The 20269-nt window shown below is 37.0% G+C and overlaps 1 protein-coding gene across 3 annotated transcripts; it reads right to left on the bottom strand.

Moving 5' to 3' along the window:
• Positions 1-10744: 10744 nt before the first annotated feature.
• Positions 10745-20103, bottom strand: LOC103470458 (uncharacterized). Of its 3 annotated transcripts, none has more exons than XM_081610593.1 (6): positions 19880-20103; positions 15484-15866; positions 15233-15383; positions 14389-14511; positions 14036-14126; positions 10745-13781 (listed from the first exon to the last, which is right to left on the bottom strand). In XM_081610593.1, exons 1-6 carry the CDS (start codon positions 20046-20048, stop codon positions 13583-13585), a joined length of 1116 nt encoding a protein of 371 aa, XP_081466719.1. In that variant the 5' UTR covers positions 20049-20103; the 3' UTR covers positions 10745-13582. The 3 variants fall into 3 exon arrangements, with proteins under 3 accessions (XP_081466719.1, XP_081466718.1, XP_008417141.2); XM_081610592.1 differs by having other exon boundaries at positions 15233-15386; positions 19880-20100; XM_008418919.3 differs by lacking the exon at positions 19880-20103 and adding an exon at positions 16806-16927 and having other exon boundaries at positions 15233-15386.
• Positions 20104-20269: the final 166 nt, after the last annotated feature.

Here is a 20269-nt window from a genome sequence, read left to right as displayed (position 1 = left end):
CCGTGCCATTCTGTACACTTTTTTTTTTTTTTGCAAATCATGGAAGATTTTCTTGTGGATGACACAGTAGTTAGACTATATTATTTTGGTCATATTTACACTTTGACATAATTTACTTCTCAAGTAAATATTTAGAGCTTTATTATTCCACAAATAAAACATGCCTTTGCAGAAGTGAAGTGAAACAAACAGCAAGACTAGACAGGAAAATCAACAAAGGATAAACTCCTTCAGGCACTGGGTAAAAAACAGCTGACATTGCGGTATTTTAAGCTTCCCATTTCATGGCTGTTTCTCAGCAGTATCTCCAAGCTCTGCTTTCTCCATATGCACAAATCATCTCAGACCTTGGCACTCCATGCCAAACATTCCTCTTGCAAAAATGTCTTGCCAAATCTGTGAAAAACAATATTGGGGATTTAACATCCTTGCCCTTTATCCAGCTGCTGATGTGCATACCGTATCGACAGACACAAGAAAATGAGTGCAAATCCTCCCCAGCTTCAAGGGAGTATTTGCAGGTCAGCCTTCTGTTTGGTATAGATCCCAAAATCCAGCAATGCCCAATTTACTTTTCAATTTACATCACTGTTAAAACAGGTAGCTTCAGAATGTTTGTCTCTGCAAGGGAAAAAAAAAAATAGTTTCATCTGTTACATTTTTACAAATTCATCTCATTAAATTAGAAAATAATTGAAATTTCATTTATTTCAATAACTATATCCAAAAGCTCAGAGGAAGAGTGGAGAGGCACAGAATCCAAGATGCTTGTCTGCAGAGATGTTGTGTCATCTGCTCATGGTGGATCACCGGGTTTTATCAGTTCCAGAGTCAGATCGGCCATCTAACAGAGATTTTATGCCGCATTTCATTCTTTGTTTATCTGACTCGCTTTATGAAGCTACTGGTTTCACTTTCCAGGAGAATTTTGCTCCGATACACAATACATGCGAATTAACCCTTTCATGCATAGTGTTCACTACCGTGGACAGCTGTCTAAAAGCCATTTTCTTGTGCTTCTTGTGGATTTTTATGTTATAAATGCACACAGAGCACTGCAGTGGACACTAATGCATCATAAAATACATTATCAACTACTAGCCATCAGCTGCAAATGCAAGAAATTATTTTAGCTAAATCCAATATGGCCGACAGACCGACCCGGTCCCTCTTTCTACTATAGACGACTCTTGCAGGTAAAAAAACATATTGTGACATCAGATTACCCCTAAAGAACAATACTACTGATGTATTTTTTAACTAACAATTTTGTATTTGGAGAAAATTACAATTGAACACCTAAAAAATATAAAATAAAGTTTTTTTCACAAGGTTTCTTTCCTACTATTTTTTTATGCCTTCAGAAAATCCAAAAAATTCTGACACAAAGGATCATAATTCATGCCTGAAAGGGTTAATGACATATATAGTATAGCTTCCTGAAAGACATGTAAGTAAGTATTAATACCCGCTGAAGACAGCTGTTCTCAGTGTCAAATTAATCCGCAAGCTCCCAATATCATATAATTGACAGGCAGAGGTAGCAATTAATTCTTGAACCCATGTACAAACCTGATATTTACCACAGGAGAGGGCGGAGTCCAAAACTGAGGGTGTGGTGGGAGTACTTTTCCCAACTTGTAAAGCTTTTCTCATGCGTTTTCCTTTGGATTAATCTAAGGTAATCTAGTCAAAACAAGTGGGTTGCAAAAAGTTAAACCAGGTCAAATGACCTGATTTCCTTACGTGAAGGATTTCACGTAAAGAAAAGTGAACCAGTTGACTGACTGATGGTGGAGATTCTCCATCAGCAGTAATGCAACATTCTCCAGTGTGTAGTGACGTTAGCAGAACCACTAACGTCACCAGTATAACTCTTTAAAGACATTATGCAGACAACATTCTGCAACCTTATGGCCGTAAACATGTGGCTCCCATCTAGACCGAGAACGGCTCGTTGCTCCAGGCTTTAGTGGAAACCTACCAGCATGCTTTGCTTTGCTTTAGGAAAAATATTCTCTACAAAAATATTCTCTTCAATCCGCAGCAATATCTAACAACACTTCATGAAAAGGCTGTCAGGAAAATGTAAGGGATATTTTGGGGTTCAAATTACTAACAACCACCTTATTTAAAATGTTCTTCCCATCTGATTGAACATGTTTGTGCTTGCACTCCTCTCAGTCACAGCCGCTTCAGTCAGTCAAACTACATGATAAACGGTTTTCATATCTGGAAAAACGTACCAGCATTCCCTTTGAGCCGAAACTTTTTTTTTTTTCTAGTTTTAAAAAAGACAGAGATCCTTCAGCCAGAGTAGTGTGTTTTAATATTTTATGTGACTACTAGTATTAAGACTTGAAGACTGGATTCCTTAATTTTTAGATTACTTCTGTTATCTAAAAACAGTAACAGTGGTTACCATTTTGCATACAAGCGTTGTTTATTACACTGCGTAACCAGAAAGTTATTTGGGCTTCGAATAAAAAAGAATCTGTGACCAGCAGAGCTTTTTGTTCTTAATCAAAAATCAAGATAATAACAAATTGAAAAGCTAAAACATAGCAAAAGTGTTTTTATGCTGTTATATAATAAATGTGAAAAAAATTAGCTTGAAAAAACCCCAAACATTTTCTTTCCTAAGTATGTTTATTTTTGGTTGTTTGTTTTTCTTGGTTGGTTGGTTCAAAAAATCCTACTGAAATACATTAAAGCTTATTCATAAAATGTGAGAAGTTCAGGGTTTCACTTGGTTTCTTTCCAAGTGAAAATGTGTAAAATCACACTACATTACTGTGTGTGATCTTAAACTAATTGTAAATAAATGTAGGCATGAAAAAAAAACAACATTCCTGTAAAACATGAATAACCTGCATTAAGCAGTAGAGTAGTCGCTCAGGGTAAACCTATCAGACACTTCCACTGCAGCCCCCCCCCCCCTTCTCCTCACCCCATGTGGTTTCAGAGCCGTTCACACATTGAAACACGCAATGGCAACACTTGCGTTGGTCTTATATAGAAAGATACAAGGGACGTCAACTTAAACAACTAAAAGGAAGGGGGAGTCATTGCCTCATTTCCCCTGAGGCTCATTTTAGTTAGTGTGGTTTTGGTGTGATACTTAAATAGAGGAGAAAAATCCTGTAATATAGAATAGGAAATAAAATAAAAAATCAAAGACGTGCGTACCGGTAATGCTACTGTTCTGGGGACAGAGCATCTTATACACCAGTGGGTAAAATTCTGTTGTTTCACGTTTGAGATTAATATAAAGAAGTGCTTCTCAGCAACATTTTGCTTTTGGATATTGAGCTGATTTAACCTCTACTGAGGGCTTCATTATGCAAGAAGCTCTGAAAGTAAACAAGTCGTCAAGAGTATAATTATTAGTAACCAGATGCTGTGCGTTTGGTGTTTTATGCATACATTTTCAGTTGTCTTGCTCAACTATTTCAGTTTCTGACAAGTCTCATAAACTATGGATGTGCTGGATAAGTAAAACCGCAGAGTTTTGGCAGATTGTGGTTTTATATTTTAGTGCGCTTCATGACAAACTGAACGTTAGGTCGCACAGATATGTGAACCAATAGCTTCAGAAACAGATGTAGCAATATGCGTATATGTTTTAACTGCCTAAAAAGGAATGAAATTACAGATAATAATGTTTTGGCTGCAAAAAAAAATAAATCTTATTGTCAAAGAACGACAATGAATAGTTTTTTTTTTATGTTTAGAAGTTGTGCCTGTATTGGAAGTGGACAGGATTTAGCAGCAAAATACTGACATTTTCTTTTTATGTCCCAGACATCCTCTGTGTGGTTCTTAACCAAGCAGTGGAATTTACATGCAGGGATGTTTACAATGTAGACATAAGTAGAATTTCTTTTGAACTTATGTGACCTGTAATTTCTTTCTTTTGGATATTCGCCTGAACGAAATTTTCAAAAGAGCTACTCAACACTGGCATTTCTCAGGGTTGTGTCCTCAGCACACTGTCTAATCGTCTTGCAGAAATATAAGCTTGACAAACTCCACAGCCCAGACAGCATCTATGGCATATCCTGGGTTTTACCAGAAGTATAGAAAGTTCTCATCATCCTAAACATGGTGTCGAAACAATGACCGACCACCCTGATTTAAAAAGAAAAATAAACAGTAATTGACCTTTGGAAAACAACACTGATGAAGAGGAGGAGGGACATGTCAGTCCTTTCAAATTCTTGAGAGTTAAAGATCTGTGTTGGACCTTGAACATGGCGTACCTCATCAAAATCAAATCCACCAGCTCATTTTCAAAATCATAATCTTGTTGCACAACAAAATTTGTGTAGATAATCTTTTTTAAAAAACTGCTTGGGACCAGAAAGGACATCATGGAATAATCATGACTTTCAAATGAATTGTTGGTTTCTCACTGACCAGCCTAAATGATCTGCGGTGGAACTGGTGCCACGCCCTGGTCACACCTTATTCCCAAAGCTTCCTTCTGGCAGGTTCAGGACCCCGAGCGCAAGAACTGAGACGACAAAACGGCTTCTTATGAGCCACACTGCTAAACCCTGTTTAAACTATTACTGGAACAAAAGAAGAAAAAAACGTTTTTGTATGACTCTGTGAACCTTTTGAATATTCTGGGTGTGGATGAACATTGATGTAACACTTTATATTGATGCACTTTTTTTTCTTGACTGTTATGCTGTTGGAAAATGGAATAAAAGGCAATGGTTTCTGTCTGTTGGTTTTTATGAAGTAAGCAACATAATTAATATTATATGCAAAGTAAATGGGGAAAAACCAACAGCTTCCTGCAGTGGCTGGAGGGACAACTTCCATGTAGTATCAGATAATCGAACATTACCAAAGACGTAAAGGTAAAACGTGCCAGAACAGTTATTCTGAGGTACTCTGAAAGGACAAAGATCAACAGAAACATACTGCTCCAAAACTATTTTTTGTGAGGCCTTCTTCTCATATAAACTTTGGACTTTCACTTTTATTCCAGCATAAATAGCAATCTATGTGGGGTACTTTATGGCTTTAGCACTTTTTTATAGAATATTTCAGCTATCTTATAAGCAATCTTATTGTAACCTCAAAGAAGGCTTTTGTCGCTATTTAGACAAATAAAGATGTGAACTATGCAGGACTACTTATTTCTTCACATATATGGAAGTAATCCATATTTTTTGTATGTATAATGTTTATTTTATTTTTATTTTTTATGTTTTTCCTGCGAAGAACAAATGTTTGTTTGTTCATGCCTTTATTTATTTATTTTTTTATATATTAGGGTGAAGACAGGCCAACAAGTTGGCTCTAGCAAACTAACACAGAAGAAAGTGATTCCTGTTTCAGCAGGTCCAGGTGCTTTACAAGAACAACAAATACGACTCCTTTATATTATTCACATAGGCGAGGCCAACATGCCTGTGCTTTTATTTATTGCTCCATGAAGGGTTCAGGTTGTAAAAAAAAAAAAAAAAGACTGAATCATGTCATCAGAAAACATTCATTTGTCTGTAAAAATAATATATTTAAAACACAATCTTACCTATCTGGCTTATTAGGCATTGGAAGGCTGGAAGCCTCCAGTTTATCAGCTGAGATTACTTGTGTCAAACTATCGTCTAAAGCATTTACACCTGGCCAGGTTTTAGTGTTGCATAACATGTTTTTAGAGGAAAAACAAGCTGATGCAAATGTAAAAATAAAACCAGCGTTCTTTAATCAAGAAATGTGAATTACACAGACTGACTTCTCAAATTGTACACAACCCAAGTAAAATGCTGCAGAGAATGTAAAAAAAAAAAAAAAAAGTGTGCCAAACTTTGCTACATTACTGTGTGTGATCTTAAACTAATTACAGCTGAAATACTTTCAGATTTATTTTACAGGATCTTGTCTTAAGTTCAAATCTACCATCAAATAAAGTCCACCTGTCGAGGAAGGATTTTACTCATATTTCCTTAGATCCATTTGTTTACTGGTGAAACAGTTTCCAGATTACAAAGATTCAAAAGACTTCCTTATACATAAATAAGATAGGAGAGGAATATAAAATTATCCAAGACAGCAAGATCAAATGAGCTGCAGGGATTTCTGGCAGGCTGTGCTCGTCATGTGTCGGCGTTCTCCTGTAAAGTGGTAATCTGTAATAATTTGTAGGTTGGATGGAACGACAGAAGACTTTTCTTCCAACGCAAACCCCAAGATCTGGCAAAAAATATTTCTTTCTTGAGAAATAATGTTCTGTAAAATCTGTGGCCAAAAAAAAAAAAGAAGATGATTATGCACAAAAACAACACTGCACAAAGAGATGCACCATACCAAAAGTAAATATGGTGGTGGAGGCATTACTTGTCTCTAAATAAAACTGATTTTTTTTAGTTAAGGTAGTTAAGATTCTTCCAAATGTCAGTTCTGATCTGTGTTTTCTGTGTATTTATGTTGAGGTTTTTCTGTGTTTATTAGCCTGTTCCCCTGTGAGTCTCTGTCTTCTCTGTTGATTGTTCCCAGCTGTGTCTCGTTTCTTTGATTACCCTCCCAGTGTGTTTAGTCCCACCTGTTGTCTTTGTCTCTTGTCAGATCCTCATTGTGTGTACCAGCCAGTTTCCATGTGTCGTCGTGGTATGTTTTTCTATAAAAATAAAAAAACATATTTTTATGTTTTATACATAAAAATATGTATAAAAATACATATTTTTATACATACAAAAAATATGCATTACTTCCATATATGTGAAGAAATAAGTTGTCCTGCATAGTTCGCATCTTTATTTGTCTAAATAGTGACGAAAGCCTTCTTTGAGGTTACAATAAGATTGCTGAAATATTCTATAATTGTCATTAAAATCATCATCGTCATCTTCATCCTGGCCTGCCTGCGTCCTCCCTCACCTCACCAAAACCTCAACCCTGACACTCTGGCTGTTTGAATTTATTTTCATAAAGAACCAGCACAAAATGGAAAAAGAAATCAGATAAATTAGGGTTAAAAATAACCCAAAACATAATTTTCTAATCTGACAAACACAGAAAAACGAGTAAGAAAACTACAATTGACCTTACTGTTTAGCACCATGAAATGTTTTCTTTGTTTTAATAGAGCAATAAACAGTTTCTCGCATAGCCGAAAGGACAGACCGGAAGGCTAGTAGGCTGTTTTGTAACAAAAAGCAGGAAACACTTGAGGGAAGAGTTTGCACCATGTGCAGGTCATGTGTGATTTCCAAATATTTAGGCTAAAAAATCCAAGCAAATCCAAACAAAATGACAGCTACATAAACCACTTAGGTGTCTTGGAGAAATCAGATAACAAAAAAAACGAAACAGGGAATTAGACACATGTTATCAAAACATACTTGATAAAAATTCACTGGCGGAACAATGTGCAGTACTGTAAAATAACCTGGATGTGTTTCAGGGCTGGTCATTTTGGAAAATACTGAAATGAAATTCTTTCACATTTTCTCTCATTATATCCGCACACTTCAATATATTTTATTGGAATTTTATGTGGAACGTGCATTTACCACACGTCTACGTATGATATTCAAATTGTTATTCAAATTAAAATGTGAAAAATATGTTGTGTGTTCGTGATCAGCCCGCTTTACACTTATGTCCCTAAATAACATCATCCAACTGCCTCTGTCCAGTTTACAAACTTTGTTGAAATAGTGACAAAAACGTGAGAAAACCACGTTTTAGTAATAAATTCAAGTTAGTTGTCCTGAAATTGTTTGGAAATTCATGCTTTAGCCTGCTCAGCCTACTCTGCATCTTTCCCACGTTTTTGGACCAAAGACAATCCCAAGGCGTGAAAAATGAATGAGTCATCATAACTGTGAGCATACACATTTCCTCCAAATCTAATAATCTTGCAAACAAAAGCCTAACCAAACTATTAAATAATTACTTTAACCAGGAATGATTTGAGGAACATTGCATTCCTGGTTAAGGTTACTTTAAAAGATTTTTGTCTTGACATCCACAGTAAAATTGGCTCTCACTGTCCCTCTTTTCGCAGGAACAAAAACTGGAAATGCACCAACAATTCATAATTTAACATATTCCGATGAATTATCTTTGTGGAACATTAATGTGCTACGTATGTAAAGTTTTGACATCAATAATCAGTATACTCCAAATATGCAGGAAGGTGTGGTCAGTAACTTTACTGCAGCCCAGGCTCACTGGCCTGGCCTGGCCTGGCCTGGGCTGGAGTATTTCCCTCCATCGTGTGTTACCAAAGGCGGTTTCGGTGTCTGCGGTCCCAACTTGCTCCATAATTGACAACCTCCTCCAACGTAGTTATGGGTTGGTCCCATAACTACTTTTGTAACCTCATTCTCACTCCACGAACAAAGATCTTGCAAGCGCCAAACAGAGGACAGTTGGAGGTCATTTTATACATTTTTATGCAGTAACTGCGCCAACAGCCACCGCCTCCTCATCAAGCCTCCTGCTGATGGTGCTGGAGTCCATTCCAGTCTTTTCCAGATGTGCCATCTTGTCTCTCTTGACTACTCTGAAAGATTTTTGATGTCGATTTAAGCGTTGGGAGAGGTTGGAATGGAAGAAAATCAGATATACAGATATACTTTAAATAAGTGATTATGAGAGTTTATAGCTGATTTGTGGATGCCTACGTTTTGGCTGGGCTGCAAAGTTCTTTTTTTATTATTATTGTTGGTTTTCTGATGCTTTACTACAACATAAAACAAAGATGGAAATTGTTCTGGATTGTAAAAGAAGTGGTGGTAGTGTCAAAGAAAACAAGACGATGCCCACAAACCTTTAATCCTTAGAACACATCTGTTTCTGGTTGTTTCTGTTCCTTCCTTTGGTGTTTTCCTCCCTTTAGCAGGGAGAACAATTTAAAGGTACATTTTGTCCTCAGACTATCTTGCAGTAGAATGATCATTTTTACTGCTTCCTGTTTTCTGACTGCCATCTGTACAGTGGTTTTTAAAAGTTAAGACACCTGTGGCAGATTTTAGTGATGTAAAAATAAAGACTTTTTCTGGTACAGTGCGACAAAAATATATATATATATAATTGAGAAAATGTAAGAAAACATTAAAAGATGTAAAAACTTGATAACATTAGTGCAAATACTTTAAAAAAAATACACCTTTATAAAACCTGGTTCAGCCTTTATGCCTCCCACATATTGAAGTCATTTTCTTTGTTGAGTTGAATCGCTGGACTCACTATGAGGCTGAAAAATTCCTCCTCACTTCAATTTCTGATTTTTATCCAAAACCTGATCGTTTCAGGTCAGAACTGACAGGTATTTGGACTTGGGACTGCTCATAATTTTGTTCTTCTTTTCTAAAATCCTACAATCATATGAACAAAAAAAAGTTATTTTCTTGTGTAACCAGCACAGTGTTTCTTTTTTGTTTTTTTTTTTGCAAATGCAGCAGTCTTTTAATAAAGTGCAACATTGTTTCTATGTCAATAATACATTATGAAATTTTGTCCCAAAAGTTTGGCTTATGCATCTACCAGTTTCAACCTTGCATTTCCATGCATTTTGGAGAAACTTCCAATATTTGCACATTCATTTCCATTCCATGTTTTCTCCAGACATTGCTAACATTCTAACTACATGTGCTGCGCACACAATCCTGTGGATATTTTTGTTCTCTCCTCCGGACTGAACAAGTGTGCAATTTAAGCCATCACTTAATCAGGTGCACTGAAAGCAAGCAGTAAATGTAAAACATGAGCACCTTTAGTGACAATAGTCATCTAAAGGGTTTTCTAAAGGAAACCTGTTATGTGCTTTGCTACATTTTCTGAGTGCTGGTCTCAATTTTCACACACCCCTTATTCATACAGGTGCAAAACACACCCTGATCTGCCCCACCTGCAAACATGCACCTATTGTAGTTGCAAAGGTTGCAGCTTCATCACAAACAATAGAGAGAGAAAAAAGAGAGAAGACTGGGTAATTCTTCATTTCCAGACTGTTAAAGCTTAAATACACAAGATGTTTACGTTAAGCAAATGTAATGGCGTTCTTTAAAAAGCAGTCGTCCTAATCCATACAGATTAGGACAGGACAGGACATACAGGAAACATAAACCCTCAAAGAGTGAACCCACAAAATGGGTGTTGGGTTTTCTGGAACTTCAGGGCTTTGGTGTGTTCAGAAAACTTTAAATCCTCTCATCATTACAAACAAAACCAGCCAAGGGGATTCAGCGGTTTTGACAGCTTTGTGTTCATTGAAAACGTTACGGAAGAAAAAGTAATGAAGAGCAATTATGCTGCTCCTAAATGCAAGTGTTGAATTTCAATTAGTCTCATTGGAAATCTTCTAAAGTTTCCGGTCCAAACATGTACATGCTGGTTACTGTGCAAACTAACGTGCATAACACGGGGCCCTCCTCCTTCTCCTCTTCCTTCTCCTCCTCCTCTCAAATACATTTTGGTTTTGGCTTAGAAAAAGACTCCACCTGGTGGGACATTTTCTGTGCTTGGAGGAACTAACTCTTACTCCATTTCCTCTGAAATTGGTCTGTGATGGCTGAATCCCTTGAGATGATTTTACTTATTTATTTATTCATTTATTTATTTATTTATTTAAAGGCATGGCTTTTCACCATCCCTTTAAATAAATAAAGGGATATTATAATCGACACCTGCCACAGTTGTCGATTATAATATCAACAATGAGTTAATTTCTTCAGTAACTTTGACTAAAGTGAGACACTCATTGCACACAAAACAATATATTTAAGACATTTATTTCTATCCATTTTGTGGCTTAGAACTAATGAAAACTTAAAACTAGTAGTCTCAGAATATTTTAGTGCTACATAAATCCACTAAATATTCAATCACAGCGAAGAGTTAGCAGCTGACCAGCAGACAGTGACTGGCAGCTGGCTCACGGAGGATAAATCATACAAGCTCATTGCTAAAGCAGGTAGCTGTAAACAGCCTTATGTATCATGACAATATATTTCATAAGCTATAATGTTACCGAAACGCTCATGCATTTCATAAATTCAATTCACTAAATGAAAATTCTACAGATCACACACAGGGTAATGTTTTTTTTTTTATTTATTTATTTTATGTATGTTAGCTTTGACGATCTCTTGCTAACAGCTAATGAAAACAAGATGTTTAAGAGTAGAATGTTACATCAGACTAATTAAGTAATTTTATTACAGAAATGAGGTTGATTTTAAAAAAACGTTCTTAATAAATTGGTAAAGGTTATTTTCAAAAGGTGCAGTCAATCTGAAAAGAGCCACATATTCTGCTCTATTAAACTTGACTGAATATTAACAGAAAGTTGAGTTTAAGAAAAAAAAATGTGTGAGTTTAAGAAAAAAAAATGTGTGAGAGAAAACGTGCAGAAGTAACTGGGAAAACTGCACCCTTCAGAGGATTGTGAAACAAAGCCTGTACAAAAGGATGCACAACGTCTGGACTTCAGTATTTCAGAACAACGCTTGTTGCAGGGACAACGTTGGCCCAATCTTGCCTGCTCTGAGTAGAAATGGGACTGGTGGTTCAAAGTTTTATTTCCAGATCAAAGTAATATTTGCATTTCGTTTGGAAATCAGGCTCCTGGCGTATGAGAAACAGAATCTGCATTGCTTTTAGTGTGAAGTTTCCACAGTCGGCTATGATTTGAGGAGCTAGCTGGTGTTGACAAATCCAAAGAGCGCAGAGACCTAACAGGAATATTCAGATCACTTCACTGTTTCCTCTTCTTACACCACTTTATCAATTAGATTTATTTAAAACATTGGGATAATATGATAACTTAGCATAAATATTACAAAAAGAATTTTGTTATGCATTTGTTTTTGATTTTGAACTACCAAAGCATATACATTTTTTTTTTTCATGGATTGGATTTTAAATATCAGGGCAGAAAAAATGTGTGTTTACCAAGATTTTGCAAATCCATCCCAAATCAATGTACTGCATAGGACCTATGCGGTCAATATTTAATAAGCAAAAACAAGAAGAAAGTAGACAGTCTGAGTGTGAAAGACTAAAAACACACAAAATTTGATAAACAAAATAGTCATTTTTTGCATGGATTTAATAGTCAATTCTGTGGTTTTGAAGGAATTTTGGCTCACTCTTCAGTATAACATTGCTTCAGCTTATTAAGGTTTCCAGACATCAATCTCTGCACAGCCTTCTAAGGCCCTACCACAGCATTTTTTGAACTTTGACTGGACCTCAATTATTTTCTTTTTCAGCCACTCTTGTAGATTTACCGCCGTTTTGTCATGTTTCATTACCCTGTCTGGTCACGCTTTAGTTGTCAGAGAAAAAAATTCCCTCAAATTTGACTCTAGGAAACTGCTTTAGTCTTCCACGTTTAGAGTATAATTCATGAATGACTCAATGAGTGGAAGGCGCCCGGATCTTGTGGCAGAATAATGACTTCAAAATGTCATCCTCCACCACCTTACTGGACACTTAAAAAGTTTGTGCTAATTGGCTGCTTTAGATTTTTTTTCTTAAGGATGTTGTTTTGCAGTACAGTTCAACATAGCGAGTTTAACGGACAGAGAACGGGTTTAATTCAGAGGCTTCTTTACAAAATCTATCTTGTGCCATACTTTATTTTTAGGAAAAAAAAAAAAAAAGACTTTCTCCTAAAATCATTTCAAACAAGCGTTTACATTTTTGCTTTATTTTTTGTAACTGCACTGTCGTGAACTTTAACATGCCAACTCCGATATGTAAAATTTAACTTAACCTTTCTGCGGACTTTTCTTTATGGCCATTGCATGACTCTGAAAAGTTTCCCCATCTATAAATCAAATTGAAGTATCTTGGAGACAACCCCTTTAATTAGCAATTACTTCTCTGAAATCATTCGGTTCTCTTCTCCAATCTGGAAAGCACATCAATATCCTCCAGAAAAATCAAATCCTCTGCTGTTCATACTTGCCCACGATCAGTTCATGAAATGTAGGTGATTTGGAAAACTTGACTGGGACTTTCCCGATGAGATAGCAAGGGTGTAGTTGGAGTAGCACAAACACAGATTTTCCACTTTCCTTCCTTCCTTTCTTCAAATCTGTAGATTTAAACATGTTTTGAGCCTGGTGAAGACTTGATCATTTTTATTATGCCTTGACACATAAAAGAGGATGTCATCTTTTACAGAAACAGTACATGTCAGCATCATGAATATGATTTTTATAAGAAACTAAAATTAACAAAATTTATATGTAGGCATATACTACCCTAAATCACTATTTTTGCAATTTTCCTGTTAGTCATCCTAACAATGTTTTTATCCGTAGCCTATATTTAAGTGTGAGCTCAAATGTATGACAACTACACAATGCTTTTCACCTTCCTCAGGCAGTTCAAGCCTTGAAGACATTCTTCTATGTGAGCCATACGTGTGTACTACTGTAAAACAATCTACAGAACACCTTTAGAAGTTTGCCAGCAACACACTCGGAGTAGATAGCTCCCCCCCGGTAACTATCCCGTCACAACACACTCCCATTCAAACAGAACCAGCGAATGACAAACCTGACTCTGCACCAGAGTCAATCTACATCAGCGCTGGAAGCGTTCAGGCCTCGTATAACGGCGTGACGGTGCCATCCTTCCACTCAATCAGGATCTCCCCCCGTGGCAAGCTTGGCGAGGAGTGTGGAAAGTGCATGGCGTGCTCGGTCAGGGCGGCTCTTTCGTTGGGTGCCGGCGATGCGGGAATGCTCATCTCTGGCGTCGGAGTGTGCGACTTCAAGGCACAAACCACTTTTCGCCTCCTGGCACGATACAAAGAAACAGAGTGTAAAATAACAGGGGAAAGTGAAATACTAAAGATCCTCATGTGGCTCGTGTTTAGTCTTTGCCTAACCCTGGAGTAGGGCTTCTGTTCTTCGCTTAAAAGTGAAGACAATGCGTTTATCAACGTGTTGTGTAAATGATGTGTTCGTACAACAAATTAATGACATGCTTAATGTGTGTGTGTGTGTGTGTGTGTGTGCGTGTGTGTGTGTGTGTGTGTTGCCATCTTCACCTGTTGGAGTACACATTGAGGATGAGAATTATAGTTCCTAGGACCAGAGCCAAGGAGCTCAACACCAACATGGTTATTTTCCATCCCATTCCTGAACACATGGGCATATTTAAAGACGCCAGTTTATATCTTACATCAGCTTTCACATCTTTGTTTAAATAAATCCAAAACTGAGCCTGTAACTACTGCAGCCACACAGAGCTTTACCTACTATTCATAAAGAACTGCTTCCATCTAGAGGTTATGTAGAGCAATTGCAGAATGTGAGGCAACTCACTGTTTTAGCCGTAGATTTATACAGATCAACTGTAACGCATTCAATCATTTTATGGATTACAGTTTGATAAACTTACCATAATCCATAGTGAAAAAAACCATAGTGGGACCTGCTGGAGATTTGGTGATTAAAGAGGAAGGAATCGTCACATCCTTTACAGAATAAGCTTCTGTCCATTTGGAGTCCAGCATACCTTCATCTGGATGGAAGGACAGCACAAAGACATCCAAGTCATTTAGAGGCCATTGTTGAAAGTAAATCATTTTTATCCTTTTTGAATCTCTAAAAGAACCAATATTACTGGTTTAACGGTGAAATTTATATGAAATTCAATTCAATTTTCATCCACACCAGGTGTTACTGTGTGGATGCTGCTGTAATTCTACACGTTGTTCCCTTGGCCTGTGTGGAGTAGCTGGCTCTCTTACTGGAAAACTAACACTTCAGTCTGTCAGGCTGAAACCTGACCTGTTGTCAATAAAGTAAAAAAAACAAAAAAATACGCCGAATCCATCATATGAACATAATAATGGCTGCATAATTTGTTTAAAGCAGTAATGGACTGTATACATTTATTGTGTAGGCTTATGCTGCCAGTTCACCATGATGGAGAAAAACATTAAAATAAGTCTTTCATGGGTCATCATACAAAGAGTCCTGTTGATTCGTTTAGATGAATTAATACATCAAACGTTGGTTTCCCCCAGGATTTTTTTTTTTTCCCACACTTAAAAACTGGAATGACAGCGAAACATTTTTTGATGTATATGGACACATCCACACCTGCTGAACTGTTAACCGTCAGCGGAAATCAGTATTAAAACATGTAAAGCCATTTTTTAAAATGATTAGTACTTCAGCAATATGAAGGGAGAACAAGTAAGCACATCTTTACGAGTAAGCTTCTGTTGGGTTCTTACATGTTTTCACCTGCATGTGTCTTTCTGATAAAGGGCTTTCAGAAATGTTTGTTTTTTTCCCCTCCACACGATGATGAGGTTGGTTTGGCTTTTCTTCGGCGTCTCTCCCGTTGCACAACGTTTGGTTATGGAGAGCTCGCCACTTGCTGCCCTGCTGTAGCAAAGACGGAGAAGCAATGAGAGCCTCTGAAGGTGTTTCAAACCAGCTAAACTTAACTTACTAACTAAATGAAGTAAAACAAAATCATTACCTGTTTATGTTCCCTCAGCAGAAAAACCAGAGTGGAATCTTTTGTAGCGCTCAAGTGAAGCCTGTTCTCTAGCAGGGTTATGTGGCCTTTCTTTGTGCAAGTCCAAGCCTGGCCTCCCGCCTCTCTTTCCACATCCTCGCCACCAGCTTCATCTTTGAAAAAGCAGGGCCGCAAAACAACGCCTTCGTACTCCTCCCTCGGTGCAGTCAGACATTCTCCGGTGTGTAGGCTGCTGAGCGCCTGGACCTTTGGGAGCCAGCGCCATTCCTGGACAGGCGAGTCTGGGCTGCACTCTCCAAGTGACGCCTGGCCTCCTGTTGCTCCTTCTTGCACCTGCAGGCATTTACCCAGAAGCTTGTTCCGAATCTTTAATCCAGACGCTTCTGCGTGAGAAACATGAAGGAGGCATGTTCTGATCAACAATCTCCATGCTCAATTATATTAATTCAATGCAATCTAGTGTTTTTTATGCTTTCAAACAACACACAGGATTAGGTACGTAAGAGAAAAAAAAAGTAAAACGAGAATACCAGACAAGAAATAAAATAAAAATAACTAAGAACAACAAAACTGAAGTAAAAGCTCCAGAGACTGGATGTGACTTGACTCATTTGCTTTTTGCTCACTCAAGACAAAATCCTAAGGAATATCACAACAGAGTAATAAACACTGGGTTATTGATACAGATGTGTCCATGCAAAAAGTTTATATGTACTCTACACTTTGTTAATTTAGAAGTTACCAAAAGCTTTGAGAACCAATCAGGGTAAACAACAAATTTTAATAGGCTGTTTAATAAAGAATGATAAAAGTCAGGTATGCACACAGTTACCCCAGAACCTATTTTCACTTATTCTTCTTTCTGAAACGTAAGGTACATTATGATTCTTTATTGTATCATTTTTTTGTACAATATTGTTTAAGTTCGTGTTGATGTCATTTTGTTTCTTTTCATATGTATTTGTAATAAGGAAGTAATATCAAGGTTTTGGGGGTGAATTCTAGTTTTTTTCAATTACTTGACAGCAGGGACTAATCATACCGTACTATACTTCGGGAGTATTTAAAATTTTATCACTACAGGAAATACTTTCCAAATTCTGCGGATTGTTTAGCGGTCTCTTTCTGTGATATTAGTTCTTTCTTTCGGCAAATTAATTTTGGTACAACTGAAACACAAATAAAGTCCAAAGTATTACAACGTCGCAGTCCTAATTGGTTATTCCGCAAAATCTACGCAAACTCAAAACAACTTGTGTCAAAATGTACAGTTCCATGACTTGCATAAACCGGCGAAAAATTCAAATGGCATCAGATTTTACCTTTCAAAAAGATGAGGAAAAGCAAAAACTCAGAAAGCAGTCCTTTTCCTCTCATAGCGATGGCAGGTGCAGATATGGGCTTGAGTTTCCTCCCGATAGACTGTTAGCAGTAGCAACAAGTGGGAGGAGCTAACCTTTCCAAACAGACGGATGAAAAGGGCGGGGCCAAAGAAAGGGGGGTCACGCTGTCCCCTGCTATTCAAAACAATGTAAAACTTTGACTTCAAATAGACTTCATATTTTAACAAATATAGTAGACATGCATGTTTTATTTAGTGGATTATGTAACCGGAAAAAACTAAAAACATTTTATTTCATTTTTGAATCTGCCCCAATCCTGAGAAATGTAATGTAGTATCATCTGCAAGTGAAGTTAGTCCTAATAATTTAGCAACATTTCACACGTCGTTTATGTGAAGTAAAAAAAAAAAGAAAAGATTATTTTGACATTTACATTATAAGTATTTCTTTGAACTGTTTTCAGACTCAGAAGGCAGAGAGATGAGGATAATCTTTTATTAAAACAATGCAGTAAACACATCAATCAAATAATGCTGCCATGCACACTTCATGAAAAGAATGCTGCAAATATATGCATAACGTCATACAGTATATATTTCTTGCTATATAAAGTGGCAAAAAAAACCAAACAAACAAATAAAATGAAATCACAACAAAGGACAAGACAAATTCCTGATTAAATATTCAGCCTTCTCCCCACTGTAGGCTCTTTGTTTCCCACACTGCCAGGGGAGAACATCACTTTACAACCCCTCTGCCAAGACTCCATCGACTGCTAAAGAGTTTTAAAGAGCATAAATCTGCTATTAGAAGAAAACAGTGTCACCACTCGACTCAAACATTCTCGCTTGTTGCTATGAGAAGCTGGGGAGCTTTTGTGAGCCTGCATGATCATGTGATGTTTTCCAAGTTTCTCAGTCAAAGAATGTGTTGACAAGGGCACAAAGAGAAGTACTTGCGCGTTTGTTTGCCAGAAACCTCCAAAAATATTTCCCAGTTAAACATTTGTAAACATATAGAAAACAAAATGGAAAGCGAAACCGTTGGTTTCTGTAGAGTAATTTTTAAAAGCACCACCAATTTTCTTTTTTCCTTTTTTTTGGTGGAAAGCAAAAAAAGACTTAATTCAGATTTCATTACTTTCATTAACAACACTTTTAATTTGATTTGGCTCCAGTCGGGGTACATTTTTTTACAATGTTTTTGTTGCCCTGCAGTGGTGCAGTGGTGCTGCAGTGGTGGGGGACTGCAATGACATTTAAGTTAATACTGGTCATCTGAGTCTATATGTAGTGAATTAACTGCAGTTGTCAGGTATAAATATTTAACAACTGCATTTATGAAACTCCTGACTGCATCAGAAAAAGGAGAGGATGTTACTGAGAAATCTCCCCCACATCTGAATATCGAGCAAAGAAAGTGTCGCTTTTCGGGACGACAAGGAGTTAAGATGCTTATGAAGGAGCAAATATTTGATATGGATATGTATATTTATTTATCAGTCAAGATTGTACACTGTGTAAAACACAGTAAGATTTATTCTGTTTGTAACAACAAAAGAGCATGTCCAGCTTCATTGTTTTGTTTGTGACAAGCAAAAGCCTGGATCTACCTTATTTGATTTGTGAAACGTAATGAATTTAGGAAAACAAAAAATGAGTGTCGGGGTGCAGAGGAAGACCACCACTGAGTATTTGTAATTAGTCAATTTGCTCTTCAGCCAGGTAGTCTGCTCACTCCATTGATTTCCCAGTTCAGGCTAGATTTTAATTCCTACATGTTAGGATCTGGGGTTGTGTTGAGTTTGGCTTAAGTTTTATTTGGTTCTATGGTTCTTAGTTCCTCCTTTTTTTAGATCAGTTTTGGTTTTACTTTGGCTTAGTCCTTTTATTTAGGACTAAATGAAAGTGAGTAACCAAGGACATATAGGAACAAGTTTATCGTTGGGGGGGACACATATTGGAAACTTGAAAGCTCCGTAAATAGCTTGAGCAAAAATGTCAAACAATGGTGTCATCAACATGTTACTCTAATCTGACCCCTGGTAACGAGTAATCTAACGTGTTACTATTTACAATCCAATAATCAGATTAAAATTACGTATCCAAGTTACGTATTTGTGATTATTTTTAGAAAAAACATATTGTTGCTTTCTTTTTCCTTGGGGAGACACGTTTCAGATGTAAGTAACACCAGCCACACAAACGTAAAGAATGGAGGGAAAAGAGATGCACATTTTCTAGATGATGGATGAATTTTTCATTGAGTGATCAAATTACTCTTTCAAAGTAACTATGCCATCCATGGCAATAAACTAACTACACTATATATCATATGTGTGTTGACCTGTCACAATAACAAATTTAGATTTTTGATAAACAATATTATTGTTGTTTTTAGACCATTTTTAAGTAATAAATGTTAATGGCAAAATTATAATGCAAAAACACAATCTGAAAGATCAGTAAACTTTAAATTATAATGAACATTAACACTGCAACTGGAAGGCATTTCAAATATCCAAAATAAATCAACAAAACGACAAATAAAATGAATTTTGAAGTCTTTGTAAATCAAATTTTCCTTCAAAAAAAGGTTTAGCTGAGACCAAAGCACCAACCTGAAAGCTTTTATCATACAGTTTTTTGTAGAAAGAAAGAGAAATAAAAGAGAAGTGATAAATCATGCCAATGGAAATTATTGAATTTGTTTTAATTTATCATGAGCACGGAGCTCGGTTCATTGTGCGCGTCGAAGCCGACACGCAGCCGCACGAGCTAACGCCGCCGCATGCGCAGTGTGTCGCAGCGCCTCGTGCATCTCTGGATCTTTGCAACTCGGTGCGGATCACGCGCGCCGCTCTCCCAGGCGGCTCCAATGTAAACTAACTATAAACGCCAAGCCGATGTCTTGGCTCAAAAACGCGAACTGTTACAACTGCGACTATAACTCAGCCTTCAGGAGAGTCAAAAGGAGATGAAAGCTCGGCGGCTGGGCTGGTACAGTTTATAATCAGTTAACTCACACATTGTGATTAACATTAGAGTTGCTACCTGTAACTATCCTGGCTCCCTGGCTGGGCTGGCAGTTTTGGCGGGTCTGAATCGCTGCCAACAAAAAACTCCGCTTCATCTCCAAGACGACGAACAAAATATGTGTCCAGTTTTTGGCTTTTCCTTGCTCTCTTTTTTCCGTCCTTCTCACTTCGCCGCTCCACTCCATTTCAAAAGAGCAGAACAATTTTTATGTTTTTTTTTAACAATAACCATTTTTGTTGCTAATCTGTTGCTAAGAGATGAGGGTGTTACTGGTAACCAAGTGCCACGAAGTGAACTTCAGATTTTTACTTTTGCGAAATTTGCCATCGGTAAATGTCTTGTATCTAATCAGGTAAGCGTTATTTCGAAAGAGTTTTTGTTTTATAAACTACTTGTTATTAATTT

The sequence above is a fragment of the Poecilia reticulata genome, chromosome 9 (assembly GCF_904066995.2).
Source record: "Poecilia reticulata chromosome 9, P_reticulata-male-v2, whole genome shotgun sequence".
NCBI lineage: Eukaryota > Metazoa > Chordata > Actinopteri > Cyprinodontiformes > Poeciliidae > Poecilia > Poecilia reticulata.
Note: the sequence above shows the minus strand (reverse complement) of the source record. Positions and strands in the feature narration are given on the sequence as shown.